General features: G+C 43.5%; 1 protein-coding gene across 1 annotated transcript in view; it reads left to right on the top strand.

The window, feature by feature from the left end:
* The first annotated feature begins 2,165 nt into the window (after positions 1-2,165).
* PSMD2 (proteasome 26S subunit ubiquitin receptor, non-ATPase 2) overlaps positions 2,166-15,339 on the top strand; it is a 35,012-nt gene continuing 21,838 nt past the window's right edge. Inside the window, exons 1-5 of the mRNA XM_061637468.1 lie at positions 2,166-2,405; positions 5,471-5,527; positions 8,599-8,763; positions 10,256-10,377; positions 11,196-11,420. Coding sequence (XP_061493452.1) covers positions 2,259-2,405; positions 5,471-5,527; positions 8,599-8,763; positions 10,256-10,377; positions 11,196-11,420 — 716 coding nt within the window. The 5' untranslated portion in view covers positions 2,166-2,258. The remainder of the gene's footprint in view (positions 2,406-5,470; positions 5,528-8,598; positions 8,764-10,255; positions 10,378-11,195; positions 11,421-15,339) is intronic.

The raw sequence follows: 15,339 nt of genomic DNA, 5'->3' as shown, positions 1-15,339 counted from the left end.
CTAGTAAGATGTTCAGAGTTTGCCAGCAATGGGTAGCTCTCCTTGATTGCTCAGTGATAGTTAGGAGATGCTGGATGGAAATCTACCACAAATGGAATCTGTTGCTCTCTGCTCTTTGACACCTTAGTTTGATGGAGGAGGTTTTCTCTGGACAGAATGGAGGCTTGGTGGATGTTGCAATTGATAATATGTGGAGAATATCCTCTTAGAAGAAGGTGTTCTTTAAGTTCACTGATCCTTCTCTGGTATTTATCTTCAGTGTTGCAAATAAGTTTGATTCTCAGAGCTAAGCTATACATAATGTTCTTCTTTATATGCCTAGGATGGCAGGATTTCCAGTTTAAATAGGTGTGGGCATCAGTGGGTTTGCTGTAAAGATCAGTGGCTATTTTGTTGTTTTCAATGGTGAGAAGGACATCCAGAAAAGGGATGTGCGGATTGTCATTTGTGCTATTAAATGTAAACTTAATAGAGGGATGGATAGAGTTGATGTAATTTTTAAATTGTTCCAAACTCTCTTTACCATTGGTCCAGACCATAAAGATGTCGTCAGTGTATCGTCACCATGTAAGTGGTTTGTTGATGGCCTTTTTGAGGATCTCCTGTTCCAGTTTACCCATGAAGAGATTCGCATATGATGGAGCCATGCGAGTCCCCATAGCTGTGCCTTGTAGTTGCAGGTAGTGTTCTCCATTGAATGTAAAGTTGTTACAAGTCAGGACTAGCATAGCTAAAGTTGTGAGAACCTCTGTTGGAGGACTGTTCATATCTCTGGTGTTAAGGAACTCATTTAAAGCCTGAATCCCATCATTATGTGGTATATTGGTGTAAAGAGATGTGACATCTAAAGTAGCTAGTATAGTATTGTTGTGGAATTGATACTGCTTGTTTAAAGACTCAATTTTAAGCAAGAAGTCCTTGGCGGTACTGTCCTCCAGGTTCAGGCCATGTGGTGCCAATGTGTCTGAACACAATGTGGCGTGAACCTGGAGGATGGTACCATCACTACTTAGCTTCTGCAAATGAAGCCCCTCTGAGCATTCCATCCTCAAAGCTCTATAACTGCCACCTTGGTAACAGCATTTGTATGTTAGCAGCTGATGAAGGCGGAAGCTGAAACATTTTGTTAATATAATAAAAACCTCTGTTTGGTTAATCACAATTATGTGTATATATATATATATATATATATATAATTAAATGAGAATATGTTTGTTGTTATGTGCCTTCAAGTTGATTACGAATTATGGCAACCCTATGAATCAGTGACCTCCACTAGCAGAGGATAAAAAATGTAAATAGACTCCCTTCAAGTCGATTCCGACTTATGACGACCCTGTGAACAGGGTTTTCATGGTAAGCAGTATTCAGAGGGGGTTTACCATTGCCTTTCTCTGAGGCTGAGAGCCAGTGGCTGGCCCAAGATCACCCAGTGAACGTCATGGCTGCGTGGGGATTCGAACCCTGGTCTCCCAGGTCATAGTCCAAGACCCTAACCACTACACCACACATTTAATTTTGTATGTATCTCTTATACCTTAATTTCTTTTTAAAGGATTTTTCACACCTCTTTTCTCTATATATTATAAATATATAATATATAATAAAATTTATATGTAATAAATATTAGACAGGCTCCATCTCTGTTGCCTTTTCCATGCCTACTGAAGACCTTCCTCTTTCAACAAGCCTTTTAAGTAGAAACCTTATCCCAGTCTGTGTTGGAATTGTTTTTTAAGATGTTTTTAAAGCTTTTTTAAAAAGAGGTTTTTTAAAAGATGTTTTGTTTCAATATGTTTTAAAGTCTTTTGTTTTTAAGATGTTTTAGAGCGTTTTTACTATTTTTGTTTGCCCCCTGGGCTGTTTCTGGGAGGAAGGGCAGGATATAAATTTAATAAATAAACAAATATAATTTCAATGCCACTTGAGCCTGACACTGACAGGTAAAATATATCACCGTTCACCTACTCAAAAGCTGCTTTCACTCCCTTGAGAGAGCCGGCGCCAGAATGACATCCACGTGACCATCGCCCCACCCCATCCGCCAAGTCCCGCCCCTCTTGCCAAGTCCCTCCCATTTTCTCCTTCCGCTCCGCCCCCACGCCCGCTCTCTGACTCTCGTAATACGTCACTCCGCGTTCGCGCTGCCGGTGCGCTTTCCTCTACGCCGCGGATTGGCTCGATTAGGCCCCGCCCCATCGGCGTGCGCGCGGCTGCGCAGTACCTGAGTCGCGGTGTCTGAGAGGAATCACTTCGCGATGGAGGACGGCGGCGGGAGCAGTTGTCAGAGGCGGTCTCAGGCAGGAGGGTCGGGCCCGGGGGCCGGAGACGACAAGCCGGCGGCGCCGTGGAGCAAGGATAAGAAAGACCCCAACTCCACTGGGGCGGACAAGGAGCAGGAGCTGGTGAGGGCCCCGAGGGACGGGCGGAGGGAGCCGAGCTGAGTCACCGCCAGGCCCAGAGCCGGCAACTGGGGAACCGTCCGTGGCTTAGCGGCGTGCTACGCCGATCTCCGCTCTCGCGGGAGGTGGTGGGCCTGAGAATGCCTCCTCATTTCGTTTATAAGGAGATCCGAGCTTGGGCCACTCAGCCTAATAAAGGCCACATTCACGCCACGCATTTATTCAACTGTAAACAGCTCTGGCTTCGCCCAAAGAATCCTGGGAAGTATAGAGGGTGCTGAGAGCTGTGAGAAGACACCCCCCATATTCCTCACCAGAGTAACATTTCCCAGTGTGGTTTAACAGTCAGCCCCTCTTCCTAGAGATGTAGCTGTGTGAGAGGAAAAGTGGGTATTTTCACAAAGCTCAGCACCCTTCACAAATGACACTTCCCAGGATACTTTGGGGAAGCCGGAGCTGTTTAAGATAGGAATAAATGTACAGTGTGAATGTGGCCAAAGCCTCCCCATGTTGTCATCAGCTGGATCAGTTTTGATGGCCAGGAGCTTAAGGCTGCATACAAATAATATGTTCTCCCCCTCAAAAAGAATATTCGGAACTGTAGTTTAAGTGGTCTGAGAATTGTACCTCTGTGAGGGGTAAGTTATAGTTCCCAGGATTCTCGGGGGGGGGGTTGTATGTGCTTTAAATGTATTATTTATTATTTATTTATTGAAATTAAATCCTATATTTCCTCCTGAAGGAGCCCAAGTCAGCAAGGTGTGGTTTGTACACAGTTCAGCTTTGGAATGTGCAATGTACCAAAGCAGAATCGAGTGCTTCTCAGCATGTGTAGCTCTATGGAGAATTGAGTGCACTGAGATTGCACACAACTGTGTGGAGAACTGTGCTTCTGAGGATGTGCAAAATGCTTTTCTTGCCTTATGTGCTTAGCAGGATGTAGATTCCAGTGAGGGTGGAGCCCAGCCCTCCATTTTTAAAAAATCTTATTTCTGCAAGCGACAGATGCCAGGCAAGCGGCCTCAGTTTTCCTTAATTGTAAAATGAGACCACTTGCTCAGTGGGATTGGTAGGCACAAGCATGTTAACAGAAATAATTGTTAGTGATAATCATTAGTGCTACATGTTTGCCAATACTTTGGAAAGGGTCAAGTCTGCCACCATAAGAATTGGGCATGCTGTTCTACTGTTCAGAAGATTAGGGATGGGAGTTCCTCTTTTGTTCCTTGGGACAGGAATGAGAAGGGAGGTTATATCTGACCTTATGTATTGGGCAGAGCAATCCAACTCAGGGGAAGCCAGCGTAAGTGGTGCTGGACCAAGACAAGCTGGTGTAAAGTTCCACCGTATCCAATTGCCATTCAGGAGCCTCTGGGTTGGCTGAATGCCGGCTCAGATGGGGGCTGTGTACAGGGACCAGAAAGTAAAAGCTTGCTCTCTCAAATACCCCTACCGGGAAGTAAACTCTCTCCATTGACTTCTATTGCAATTATTTTCTCAGACCAAACTTTTTCCTGGGGTGACTTTTCCCTGGAGCGCTCTGAACAAGATTTGGATGTGGCCCAAGTTCCCTCCCCTTGGCCCATCCCCTGACATGCTCCTGACATGTCCCTTTTTGGGGCCTTTTTGGGGCCTTCACTTGCGCCGGTCTTGGCTGAGTTGGCTGGGTCCCAGCTGAAAATCAAAATATATATAGGGTGTGGACATTCATTAATATCAAAAAACATAAATGTAAGTGTTTCTGATAATATAAAATCTTTTAGATACTGTATAGAAAGATAAGGTATCTTATATGGATTTGTGCACCTAGATATATATATAGTCTATAGGTAAACAAAATGATATTTTTAAGGAGTTGTTTATAACAACAAAAAATTATTTGTGCATATATAAAGATTATAAGTGTATCAAATGAAGAATGTTTTTTCAAGATATTTTAATGAAAATTTATACCTACATATGTCTGTCAAATTGATGTTCTTTATATTTGATTTGTAGCCCCTGATGAAAGCCTAGTTATAAGGCTGAAACGCGTTGGGTATTTTAAGAATAATTTTTTTTCTCTTTTAAAGAAAATAAACAAATAAATCTATACAGTTTGGAACTTCCCTCCTTGACATTCTGGGGACATCCCCCCTCTTTTTTCGATGGGTCCCAGCTGAGCCAGGCTGAGGGACTTAGCCAGCATAGCCTGGCTGAGCCGGGGACCCAGATGGCTCAGTTGGAGATCCGCCGCATCCAACTCCCCTCAGCCTGGCATAAATGCAAATTGGACCACCCTGAGTGGTTACGTTGAGAGTTTAGGAACGGTTGGTTCCTTTCTATGGTTATGGGAGTAAAATGAAAATAGGTTAGATGTGGCATTATTGTTGGGGGGGGGAGAGAAGAGGAAAGAATTAGAACTGGTCCTTCATCTTAACTTGCATGACCACCACCCCCACGGGCTGGAAATCAATCTAGCCTAGTATTGGCAACAAGTTTGAAAGAAGTCTCTAGTTAGCTACCTTCTTAGTTGTCTCAGGCAGTTTATTTCAGGTCTGTACCTGAGATAGCTTCTTAAATAGAGATGAAATTTGGATCTTGTATTTAAAGCATAAATTTGGGGGTTTTTAGATATAACTTCAGCTGAGAGGTTTAGCACTGTGGTAGGCAACCAGTGTACTTCCTTAGCTTTGCGTATTTTTCATTTCTGTCAGAAGTAACTATAAATATTTCTGTTTATGATATTTTTTTTCGGGGGGGTTGCTGTTGCAGACCACCTGCCTTTCCCTTTTTGCTTGATAAAGAGCTGTGTAAACATTGTTCCTGGTGCATGATTTCCGTGCCTCTCTTAATATTTATTACATAGATTATTAAACATCACACTGCTTCCTGTTGTTTTCCTTTTTTTCTGAAAGTGGTTACCAGCAGTTTGGCCCACCAGCTAAGGATCTTTTGGGTTGGGAGGACAGCTTCCCTATTGCACTTTGCTCCAAACACCAGTTGCAGTCCAGAGCAATTGAAAAGTATACCTAGTGTAGGTTATCCTAGAGATCTGAATGTTTGCATGTTTCCTTTGTTCCTTATAGTCCGAAGAAGACAAACAGCTGCAGGATGAGCTGGAGATGCTTGTGGAGCGCCTGGGGGTAAGTTCCCTGTGCTTGGCCAGGAGCCTGTGGAAATCCAATAGTGTGGTGCACTGTCTCTGGAGTGACAGAGGGCATGTTTGGAGGCTGCAGATTGTGCTGGTAACAGTTTCCTGTCCTCCTCTGAATTTGTAGCACAATTTAGTCTATGCAGAATTATTATTTATATGCTTTATATCCTGCCCTTCCTCCCAGTAGGAGCCCAGGGTGGCAAACAAAAGCACTAAAAACACTCTAAAACATCATAAAAACAGAGTTTAAAATATATTACAGCAAAACATCCTTAAAACACATTAGAACACAACATGTTTAAATTAAAAAAAAACTTTAAAAACATCTTAAAAAGTAATTCCAACATAGATGCAGACTGGGATATGGTCTCTACTTAAAAAGCTTGTTGAAAGAAGAAGGTGTTCAACAGACCTCGAAGAGATAACAGAGATGGTGCCTGTGTAATATTTAAGGGGAGGTTAATATTAAGAGGAGAGGTCCTCTTGTGGATAAGGAATTGGTTAAGAAGCAGAAAGCAGAGAGTAGGAATAAACGGACAGTTCTCCCAATGGAGGGCTGTAGAAAGTGGAGTCCCTCAAGGATCGGTATTGGGACCTGTACTTTTCAACTTGTTCATTAATGACCTAGAATTAGGAGTGAGCAGTGAAGTGGCCAAGTTTGCTGACGACACTAAATTGTTCAGGGTTGTTAAAACAAAAAGGGATTGCGAAGAGCTCTAAAAAGACCTCTCCAAACTGAGTGAATGGGCGGAAAAATGGCAAATGCAATTCAATATAAACAAGTGTAAAATGATGCATATTGGAGCAAAAAATCTGAATTTCACATATACGCTCATGGGGTCTGAACTGGCGGTGACCGACCAGGAGAGAGACCTCGGGGTTGTAGTGGACAGCACGATGAAAATGTCGACCCAGTGTGCGGAAGCTGTGAAAAAGGCAAATTCCATGCTAGCAATAATTAGGAAAGGTATTGAAAATAAAACAGCCGATATCATAATGCCGTTGTATAAATCTATGGTGCGGCCGCATTTGGAATACTGTGTACAGTTCTGGTCGCCTCATCTCAAAAAAGATATAGAGTTGGAAAAGGTTCAGAAGAGGGCAACCAGAATGATCAAGGGGATGGAGCGACTCCCTTACAAGGAAAGGTTGCAGCATTTGGGGCTTTTTAGTTTAGAGAAAAGGCGGGTCAGAGGAGACATGATAGAAGTGTATAAAATTACGCATGGCATTGAGAAAGTGGATAGAGAAAAGTTCTTCTCCCTCTCTCATAATACTAGAACTCGTGGACATTCAAAGAAGCTGAATGTTGGAAGATTCAGGACAGACAAAAGGAAGTACTTCTTTACTCAGCGCATAGTTAAACTATGGAATTTGCTCCCACAAGATGCAGTAATGGCCACCAGCTTGGATGGCTTTAAAAGAAGATTAGACAAATTCATGGAGGACAGGGCTATCAATGGCTACTAGCCATGATGGCTGTGCTCTGCCACCCTAGTCAGAGGCAGCATGCTTCTGAAAACCAGTTGCCGGAAGCCTTAGGAGGGGAGAGTGTTCTTGCACTCGGGTCCTGCTTGTGGGCTTCCCCCAGGCACCTGGTTGGCCACTGTGAGAACAGGATGCTGGACTAGATGGGCCACTGGCCTGATCCAGCAGGCTCTTCTTATGTTCTTATGTTTAGGGAATTCCACAGGGTAGGTGCCACTACACTAAAGGTCCATTTCCTATGTTGTGCGGAATGGATCTCTTGATAAGATAATATCTGCAGGACCCCCTTGCCTTCAGAGTACAGTGATCAACTGGGTATATAAAGGGTAAGATGATCTTTCAGGTATCCTGGTCCCAAGCTGTATAGGGCTTTGTACACCAAAATCAGAACCTTGAACTTAGCCTAGTAGGTATTGGGCAGCCAGTGCAATTCTACCCTGCCCCAGTGAGCAGTTGTGCCATCACATTTTGCACCAGCTGCAGTTTCCGGACCAACCTGAAGGGCAGCCCCACATAGAGCACATTTCAGTAATCCAGCCTGGAGGTTACCAGTGCATGGACAACAGGGGTCAGGCTACCCCAGTCCAGAATTCTAACTTGCAAGTATAAATTTTCTTTCGCTTTCTTTAGAGCTGTCAACTGAATAAAGAAGTCCTTGCTTGACTGACTAAAACGCAATAATAAACCTATCACATTTAAATAAACTGACACAGAGTTGTACTTTTATTTTATGTAAACATTTTTATCCTGCTCCTCAGACAAAAAAAACACAGTAATGACATTTTCTAGATATTGAAAGAAGCAAGAGCTTAATTTTTTTAATGAAACCTTATTTCCTATTACAGTAATACACCAGAACAAATTTGTCTAAAAAAAATTAACAAATGTCTGAAAATTTCAGTCCCACAAATTAATGAAAATTAAGCTTTGCTGATTAATCTGCTGCTGAAACTTTGCATTCCTAGTTTAATTGGGTGCTGTTTGAAGGAATATGATGTTAGATGGTTTCCAAAGCAGCATAAAATAAAAACTGACAAAACAGATTAAAGAAAGATACAAATACAAATCAAATTGAGTAGCAACAATGAAAAGCATCACACAGTAAAACACAAGAAAAAGTAACAAGGTAAAAAAGTCTCAGCAGATAAAATTAGATTTTACTGTTCATTAAAAGCTTGTGCAAATAAAAAATGTCTGAACCTGGCACCTACAACTTGGCAAATAAGCCATCTCTCTGGGCAGTGTATTTCATAATGGAGTGTTACGGACAAGAAAGCTCTCCCCAGTTGCTACTTGTGTCATCCCTGAAGGTGGAGGCACCATGACAGAGGCATCTGATGAAGGTTTCAATGCTTGGGCAGATTCCTAAAAGGCAATGTGAAATGCTGGCTGCAAAAATCATCTATGGCTGTTTCCAGTGACTCAGCTCTGTATGCATGTTTCTGGCGGTGAAAATGTGGGTTGATTGAAATTCACAGTATTGGATAGAAGAGGCAGTGTTGGAAGGTTTTTTCTGAGGGAAGGGGGACTCTTCGCGACCACCACTTCTGATAGCAACTGATTTTACTGTAGGAGCATGACACCTCTCTCTATCGTCCTGCCCTGGAAGAGTTACGCAGGCAGATCCGTTCTTCCACAACCTCCATGACTTCTGTACCCAAACCCCTCAAGTTCCTGCGACCGCATTATGGCAAGCTGAAGGAGATCTATGAGGGCATGGCTCCTGGGGAGAATAAGGTATGTAAAATAGCTTGGCCTAAGAGAGTGATAGATGTAGTCTCAGTCTTGCTTTCGTCTTATCTCAACAGAATAAGAGCAAATGTAGATTGTAGGTGCGGTAAGTCTCCTTGATGAGAGACAATGGATTGCAAGTCTACCACACAGCTTTGTAGTGAGAGGACTTGGTATTAAGTGGGGTTGGTGCTGCTGCTTGTTCTTTGGAAAGGAATGAAACATCTTGACTAAGAAGCCTTGCGCCTTTCTGTTAGCCTTACACATGGCTAGATGAGAGGAATATCTGAGGAACTACGGTAGCACTATGACGTTTGCCAGTTAGTTCCAAAATGATCAAGGGGTTGGAGCAACTTTACTATGAGAAAGGCTAACAAAGGCCCAGTTTGCATATAATGCTAAGCCAAAGTGAGGCTAAGAATCAACATGCAATGAGCATGTGAATGCATGGAGCAAAAATTTAGGCTTCTTCATTCCTTCCTTGGTTCTGTTGCTGCCATGCTACCCAGAGCTAAGCCATGATGTCCAAACCTAGGCTTGTAGTTTGTCTCTCCGACACAAACTGAGTGTTGAGCCAGTAACAAACTATGACTGCAGCTCATTGTTTGTCTGGAGCGAGACAAAAAATGCGCTTGTCTCTAAAGGGCTTAGCTTTTAGTAGCATGGCAGCAGCAGGACTGGGGGAGAAGCAAAGCTGCTGTGATAATGCTACATACACAAAAGCATAAGAAGAGCCTGTTGGATCAGGCTAGTGGCCCATCTGGTCCAGCCTCCTGTTCCTACAGTGGCCAACCAGATGCCCAAGGGAAGCCTGCAAGCAGGACCTGAGCACAAGAGCACTCTCCCCTCCTGCAGTTTCCAGCAACTAGAATTCGAAAGCATACTGCCTCTGACTGGACTCACACACTTGCTTAACTTTGGTTTGGTTTAATGTTCCATGCGAACCGGGCCATTGCCTGGAAATTTTCATCTAGAAAAAAAGGCAAGTAAGAAGGGGTTATGATAGAGGTGTATACAATTATACATTGTCGATAGGGAGACATTTTTCTTCCTCATAATTCTAGAGCTTGAGGACATCCAATTCAGCTGAATGTTGGAAGATTTAAGATAGACCAAGGGAAGTTCTTCACACAGTGCATAAAACTATGGAATTTACTATCAGATGATGTGCTGGCTGTCAATTTGGATGGCTTTAAAAAGGGATTAGGCAAATTCATGGAGGATAAGGCTATCAGTGGCTCCTAGTTATGATGTCTGTTCAATATGTGCTTTTGTGCTCGCATCGTATGTCTGGGATCCCCATAGGTATTTGATTGGCCATTCTGGAAACAGAATGCTGGACTAGATGGGCCTTTGTTTTGATCTGGGGCAATTGCTACTCATCCAGTTAATCTGCAAATAGCAACATTGTTTAAGTTTTGCCTTTCTTTAATTTCCACAAACCACATTAGTGGTTGGCCATACGATGCATTCCCTAAGATCCACTTTCTGTCCTCAGCGTTTTGCAGCTGACATAATATCAGTTCTGGCCATGACAATGAGCGGAGAGCGAGAGTGTCTAAAATATCGGCTAGTAGGATCTCAAGAGCCCTTGGCGTCGTGGGGGCATGAATATGTCAGGTAAACAGCAAATATAGACCTGCTGGGCATGTGTTTCTTGTGTTTTATTTATTTATTTATTAACTTAAATCTCACCTGGGAAGCTCAAGGTGGCAAGGAAAGGATTTCCAGGAGATCTCCCATCCAGAGACTGAGCAGACCTGCTTAGCTTCAGCAAAGCAGCTTTGCTATGTACACTTAGGCTATAACCTGGGCACAGTGGTACAGGAAGGTGTTCAATAATAGTCCTACTCAGAATAGACCCATTGAAGTTAATATATAACTAATTTAAGTTTGAGTGGGTCTACTCTGAGAAGAACTTAGTTAAATAAAACCATCAGTGCTGTTTCCATTGCACATAGCATGTGCTTTTATCAGCTCTAATCGAGATGTACTTGCTGCTGTTTCTCTCAGCAGATAAATCTTTACTCTGAGTCTTCCTGATGATCTTGGTGATGAAGCAGATAGGCAGATTTTACCTCCAGGAAGGGTTTTCTCGCAGTTTGTTTGTAAGCTACCAACCTGTGTTAAATGTGTGGACTGATGTGTTGTGTCTGAAACATAGTGTCTCTTTGAAGGATGGAGGACCCACTGTCATGCGATCTTTCTACCTCCCAAGATCCAGCTACACAATAGTTTTTTATGTCCATTTAATGTGGTGGTAATAATAATTTTATTATTGCTTCTGTGCTGTAATATTGTTGATAATTTTGCTTCAGTTGCACCCTGCTTTGAGAGCAACTCATGAAAAGTAGGCTATAAATCTGCCAGGTAACATAATAATAAATAAGGAAATATTGTTTCTGTTGTAACGCTACTTTCTTCTTCTGGCTCCACAGACACTTGGCTGGTGAGGTGGCCAAGGAGTGGCAAGAAATAGATGACGCAGACAAGACCCAGAAGGATACTCTTCTGACCCTGGTGAAAGAGATTGTGCCATACAACATGGCCCACAATGCGGAGCATGAGGCCTGTGACCTACTCATGGAGATCGAACAGATGGACATGCTGGAGGAATATATCGATGATAATGCCTATGCCAAAGTCTGCCTCTATCTGACAAGGTAAGGGAGCTGTGAAGAGATTGGATCTCTGTGTGTACGAGGAAGGTGTGAATTGCTGCTGGGGGGGGGGCAGAGCAGCTGGGATAGAGGCCTGGATTTAAGGGAGTTGGGGTATTAAGAATCCTCTTGTTTCTCCGGGCTGGCTCAAATAGTTGGAGTGGAAGACAGCAAAAATGTGCTCTGGTTCTTGTGATTGGGCAGTGTACACGATAGCAGTCATGTACATGTTTTTTTCCAAATGTTTATTTCTTAAATAAAGTTAAAAAACAGATACATGGCGACATAAAGTGACATGACATAACAACATAAGAAGAGCCTGCTGGATCAGGCCAGTGGCCCATCTAGTCCAGCATCCTGTTCTCACAGTGGCCAACCAGGTGCCTGGGGGAAGCCCGCAAGCAGGACCCGAGTGCAAGAACACTCTCCCCTCCTGAGGCTTCCGGCAACTGGTTTTCAGAAGCATGCTGCCTCTGACTAGGGTGGCAGAGCACAGCCATCATGGCTAGTAGCCATTGATAGCCCTGTCCTCCATGAATTTGTCTAATCTTCTTTTAAAGCCATCCAAGCTGGTGGCCATTACTGCATCTTGTGGGAGCAAATTCCATAGTTTAACTATGCGCTGAGTAAAGAAGTACTTCCTTTTGTCTGTCCTGAATCGTCCAACATTCAGCTTCTTTGGGTGTCCACGAGTTCTAGTATTATGAGAGAGGGAGAAAAACTTTTTTCTGTCCACTTTCTCAATGCCATGCATAATTTTATACACTTCTGTCATCTCTCCTCTGACCCGCCTTTTCTCTAAACTAAAAAGCCCCAAATGCTGCAACCTTTCCTCGTAAGGGAGTCGCTCCATCCCCTTGATCATTCTGGTTGCCCTCTTCTGAACCTTTTCCAACTCTATAATATCCTTTTTGAGATGAGGCAACCAGAACTGTACACAGTATTCCAAATGCGGCTGCACCATAGATTTATACAACGGCATTATGATATCGGCTGTTTTATTTTCAGTACCTTTCCTAATTATCCCTAGCATGGAATTTGCCTTTTTCACAGCTGCCGCACACTGGGTCGACATTGTGCTGTCCGCTACAACCCCGAGGTCTCTCTCCTGGTCGGTCACCGCCAGTTCAGACCCCATGAGCGTATATGTGAAATTAAGATTTTTTGCTCCAATATGCATAATTTTACACTTGTTTATATTGAATTGCATTTGCCATTTTTCCGCCCATTCACTCAGTTTGGAGAGGTCTTTTTGGAGCTCTTCGCAATCCCTTTTTGTTTTAACAACCTTGAACAATTTAGTATCGTCAGCAAACTTGGCCACTTCACTGCTCACTCCTAACTCTAGGTCATTAATGAACAAGTTGAAAAGTACAGGTCCCAATACCGATCCTTGAGGGACTCCACTTTCTACAGCCCTCCATTGGGAGAACTGTCCATTTATTCCTGCTTTCTGCTTCTTAACCAATTCCTTATCCACAAGAGGACCTCTCCTCTTATTCCATGACTGCTAAGCTTCCTCAGAAGTCTTTGGTGAGGTACCTTGTCAAACGCTTTTTGAAAGTCTAAGTACACTATGTCCACTGGATCACCTCTATCTATATGCTTGTTGACACTCTCAAAGAATTCTAATAGGTTACTGAGACAGGACTTTCCCTTGCAGAAGCCATGCTGGCTCTGCTTCAGCAAGGCTTGTTCTTCTATGTGCTTAGTTAATCTAGCTTTAATAATACTTTCTACCAGTTTTCCAGGGACAGAAGTTAAGCTAACTGGCCTGTAATTTCCGGGATCCCCTCTGGATCCCTTTTTGAAGATTGGCGTTGCATTTGCCACTTTCCAGTCCTCAGGCACGGAGGAGGACCCGAGGGACAAGTTACATATTTTAGTTAGCAGATCAGCAATTTCACATTTGAGTTCTTTGAGAACTCTCGGGTGGATGCCATCAAGGCCTGGTGATTTGTCAGTTTTTATATTGTCCATTAAGCCTAGAACTTCCTCTCTCGTTACCACTATTTGTCTCAGTTCCTCAGAATCCCTTCCTGCAAATGTTAGTTCAGGTTCAGGGATCTGCCCTATATCTTCCACTGTGAAGACAGATGCAAAGAATTCATTCAGCTTCTCTGCAATCTCCTTATCGTTCTTTAGTACACCTTTGATTCCCTTATCATCCAAGGGTCCAAGTCACCTCCCTAGATGGTCTCCTGCTTTGAATGTATTTATAGAATTTTTTGTTGTTGGTTTTTATGTTCTTAGCAATGTGCTCCTCAAATTCTTTTTTAGCATCCCTTATTGTCTTCTTGCATTTCTTTTGCCAGAGTTTGTGTTCCTTTTTATTTTCTTCATTCAGACAAGACTTCCATTTTCTGAAGGAAGACTTTTTGCCTCTGAGAGCTTCCTTGACTTTGCTTGTTAACCATGCTGGCATCTTCTTGGCCCTGGCAGTACCTTTTCTGATCTGCGGTATGCACTCCAGTTGAGCTTCTAATATAGTGTTTTTAAACAACTTCCAAGCATTTTCGAGTGATGTGACCCTCTGGACTTTGTTTTTCAGCTTTCTTTTTACCAATCCCCTCATTTTTGTGAAGTTTCCTCTTTTGAAGTCAAATGTGACCGTGTTGGATTTTCTTGGCAATTGGCCATTTACATGTATGTTTAATTTAATAGCACTGTGGTCACTGCTCCCAATCGGTTCAACAACACTTACATCTCGCACCAGGTCCCGGTCCCCACTGAGGATTAAGTCCAGGGTTGCTGCCCCTCTGGTTGATTCCATGACCTACTGGTCTAGTCATTTAGAATATCTAGAACTTTTGCTTCTTTGTCATGACTGGAACACATATGCGGCCAGTCTATGTCCGGGTAGTTGAAGTCACCCATTACTACCACATTTCCTAGTTTGGATGCTTCCTCAGTTTCATATCTCATCTCCAGGTCTCCCTGAGCATTTTGATCAGGGGGACGATAGATCGTTCCCAGTATTAAATCCCTCCTGGGGCATGGTATCACCACCCACAACGATTCTGTGGAGGAGTCCACCTCTTTTGGGGTTTCGAGCTTGCTGGATTCAATGCCTTCTTTCACGTATAGAGCGACTCCGCCACCAATACGTCCTTCCCTGTCCTTCCGATATAGTTTATATCCAGGGATAACCATATCCCACTGGTTTTCTCCATTCCACCAGGTCTCCGTTGTGCTCACTATATCAATGCTCTCCTCTAAGACCAAGCACTCCAGTTCTCCCATCTTGGTTCGGAGGCTCCTAGCATTAGCATACAGGCACTTGTAAGCAGTGTCTCTCTTCAAGTGTCTTTGGCACTTGTGGTTTGGCCTGTGGTAATTTTGCCCTTTTGAGTTGATATCATGTGCCCCTGCTCTCACACTACCAACTTCTTTTAAAATTTCCTCATTTCTTTGGTCTTTATCCCAGGGGGGAGGTTTATTCCGAACCGGACCTTCCTCAGCTCCTGTCGGGTTTCCCCCCTCAGTCAGTTTAAAAGCTGCTCTGCCACCTTTTAAATTTTAAGTGCCAGCAGTCTGGTTCCATTCTGGTTCAAGTGGAGCCTGTCCCTTTTGTACAGGCCCGGCTTGTCCCAAAATGTTCCCCAGTGCCTAACAAATCTAAACCCTTCCACCCGACACCATTGTCTCATCCACGCATTGAGACTGCAAAGCTGGGCCTGTCTGGCTGGTCCTGCGCGTAGAACCGGTAGCATTTCAGAGAAAGCCACCTTGGAGGTCCTGGCTTTCAGCATCCTACCTAGCAACCTAAATTTTGCTTTCAGGACCTCACGGCTACATTTCCCCATGTCATTGGTGCCAATTTGCACCACGACCACTGACTCCTCCCCAGCACTGTCTACCAAACTATGTAAACGACGGGCGATATCCGCAACCTTCGCACCAGACAGGCAAATCACCTTGT

Source organism: Rhineura floridana, chromosome 7, assembly GCF_030035675.1.
Source record: "Rhineura floridana isolate rRhiFlo1 chromosome 7, rRhiFlo1.hap2, whole genome shotgun sequence".
Lineage (NCBI taxonomy): Eukaryota > Metazoa > Chordata > Lepidosauria > Squamata > Rhineuridae > Rhineura > Rhineura floridana.
Note: the sequence above shows the minus strand (reverse complement) of the source record. Positions and strands in the feature narration are given on the sequence as shown.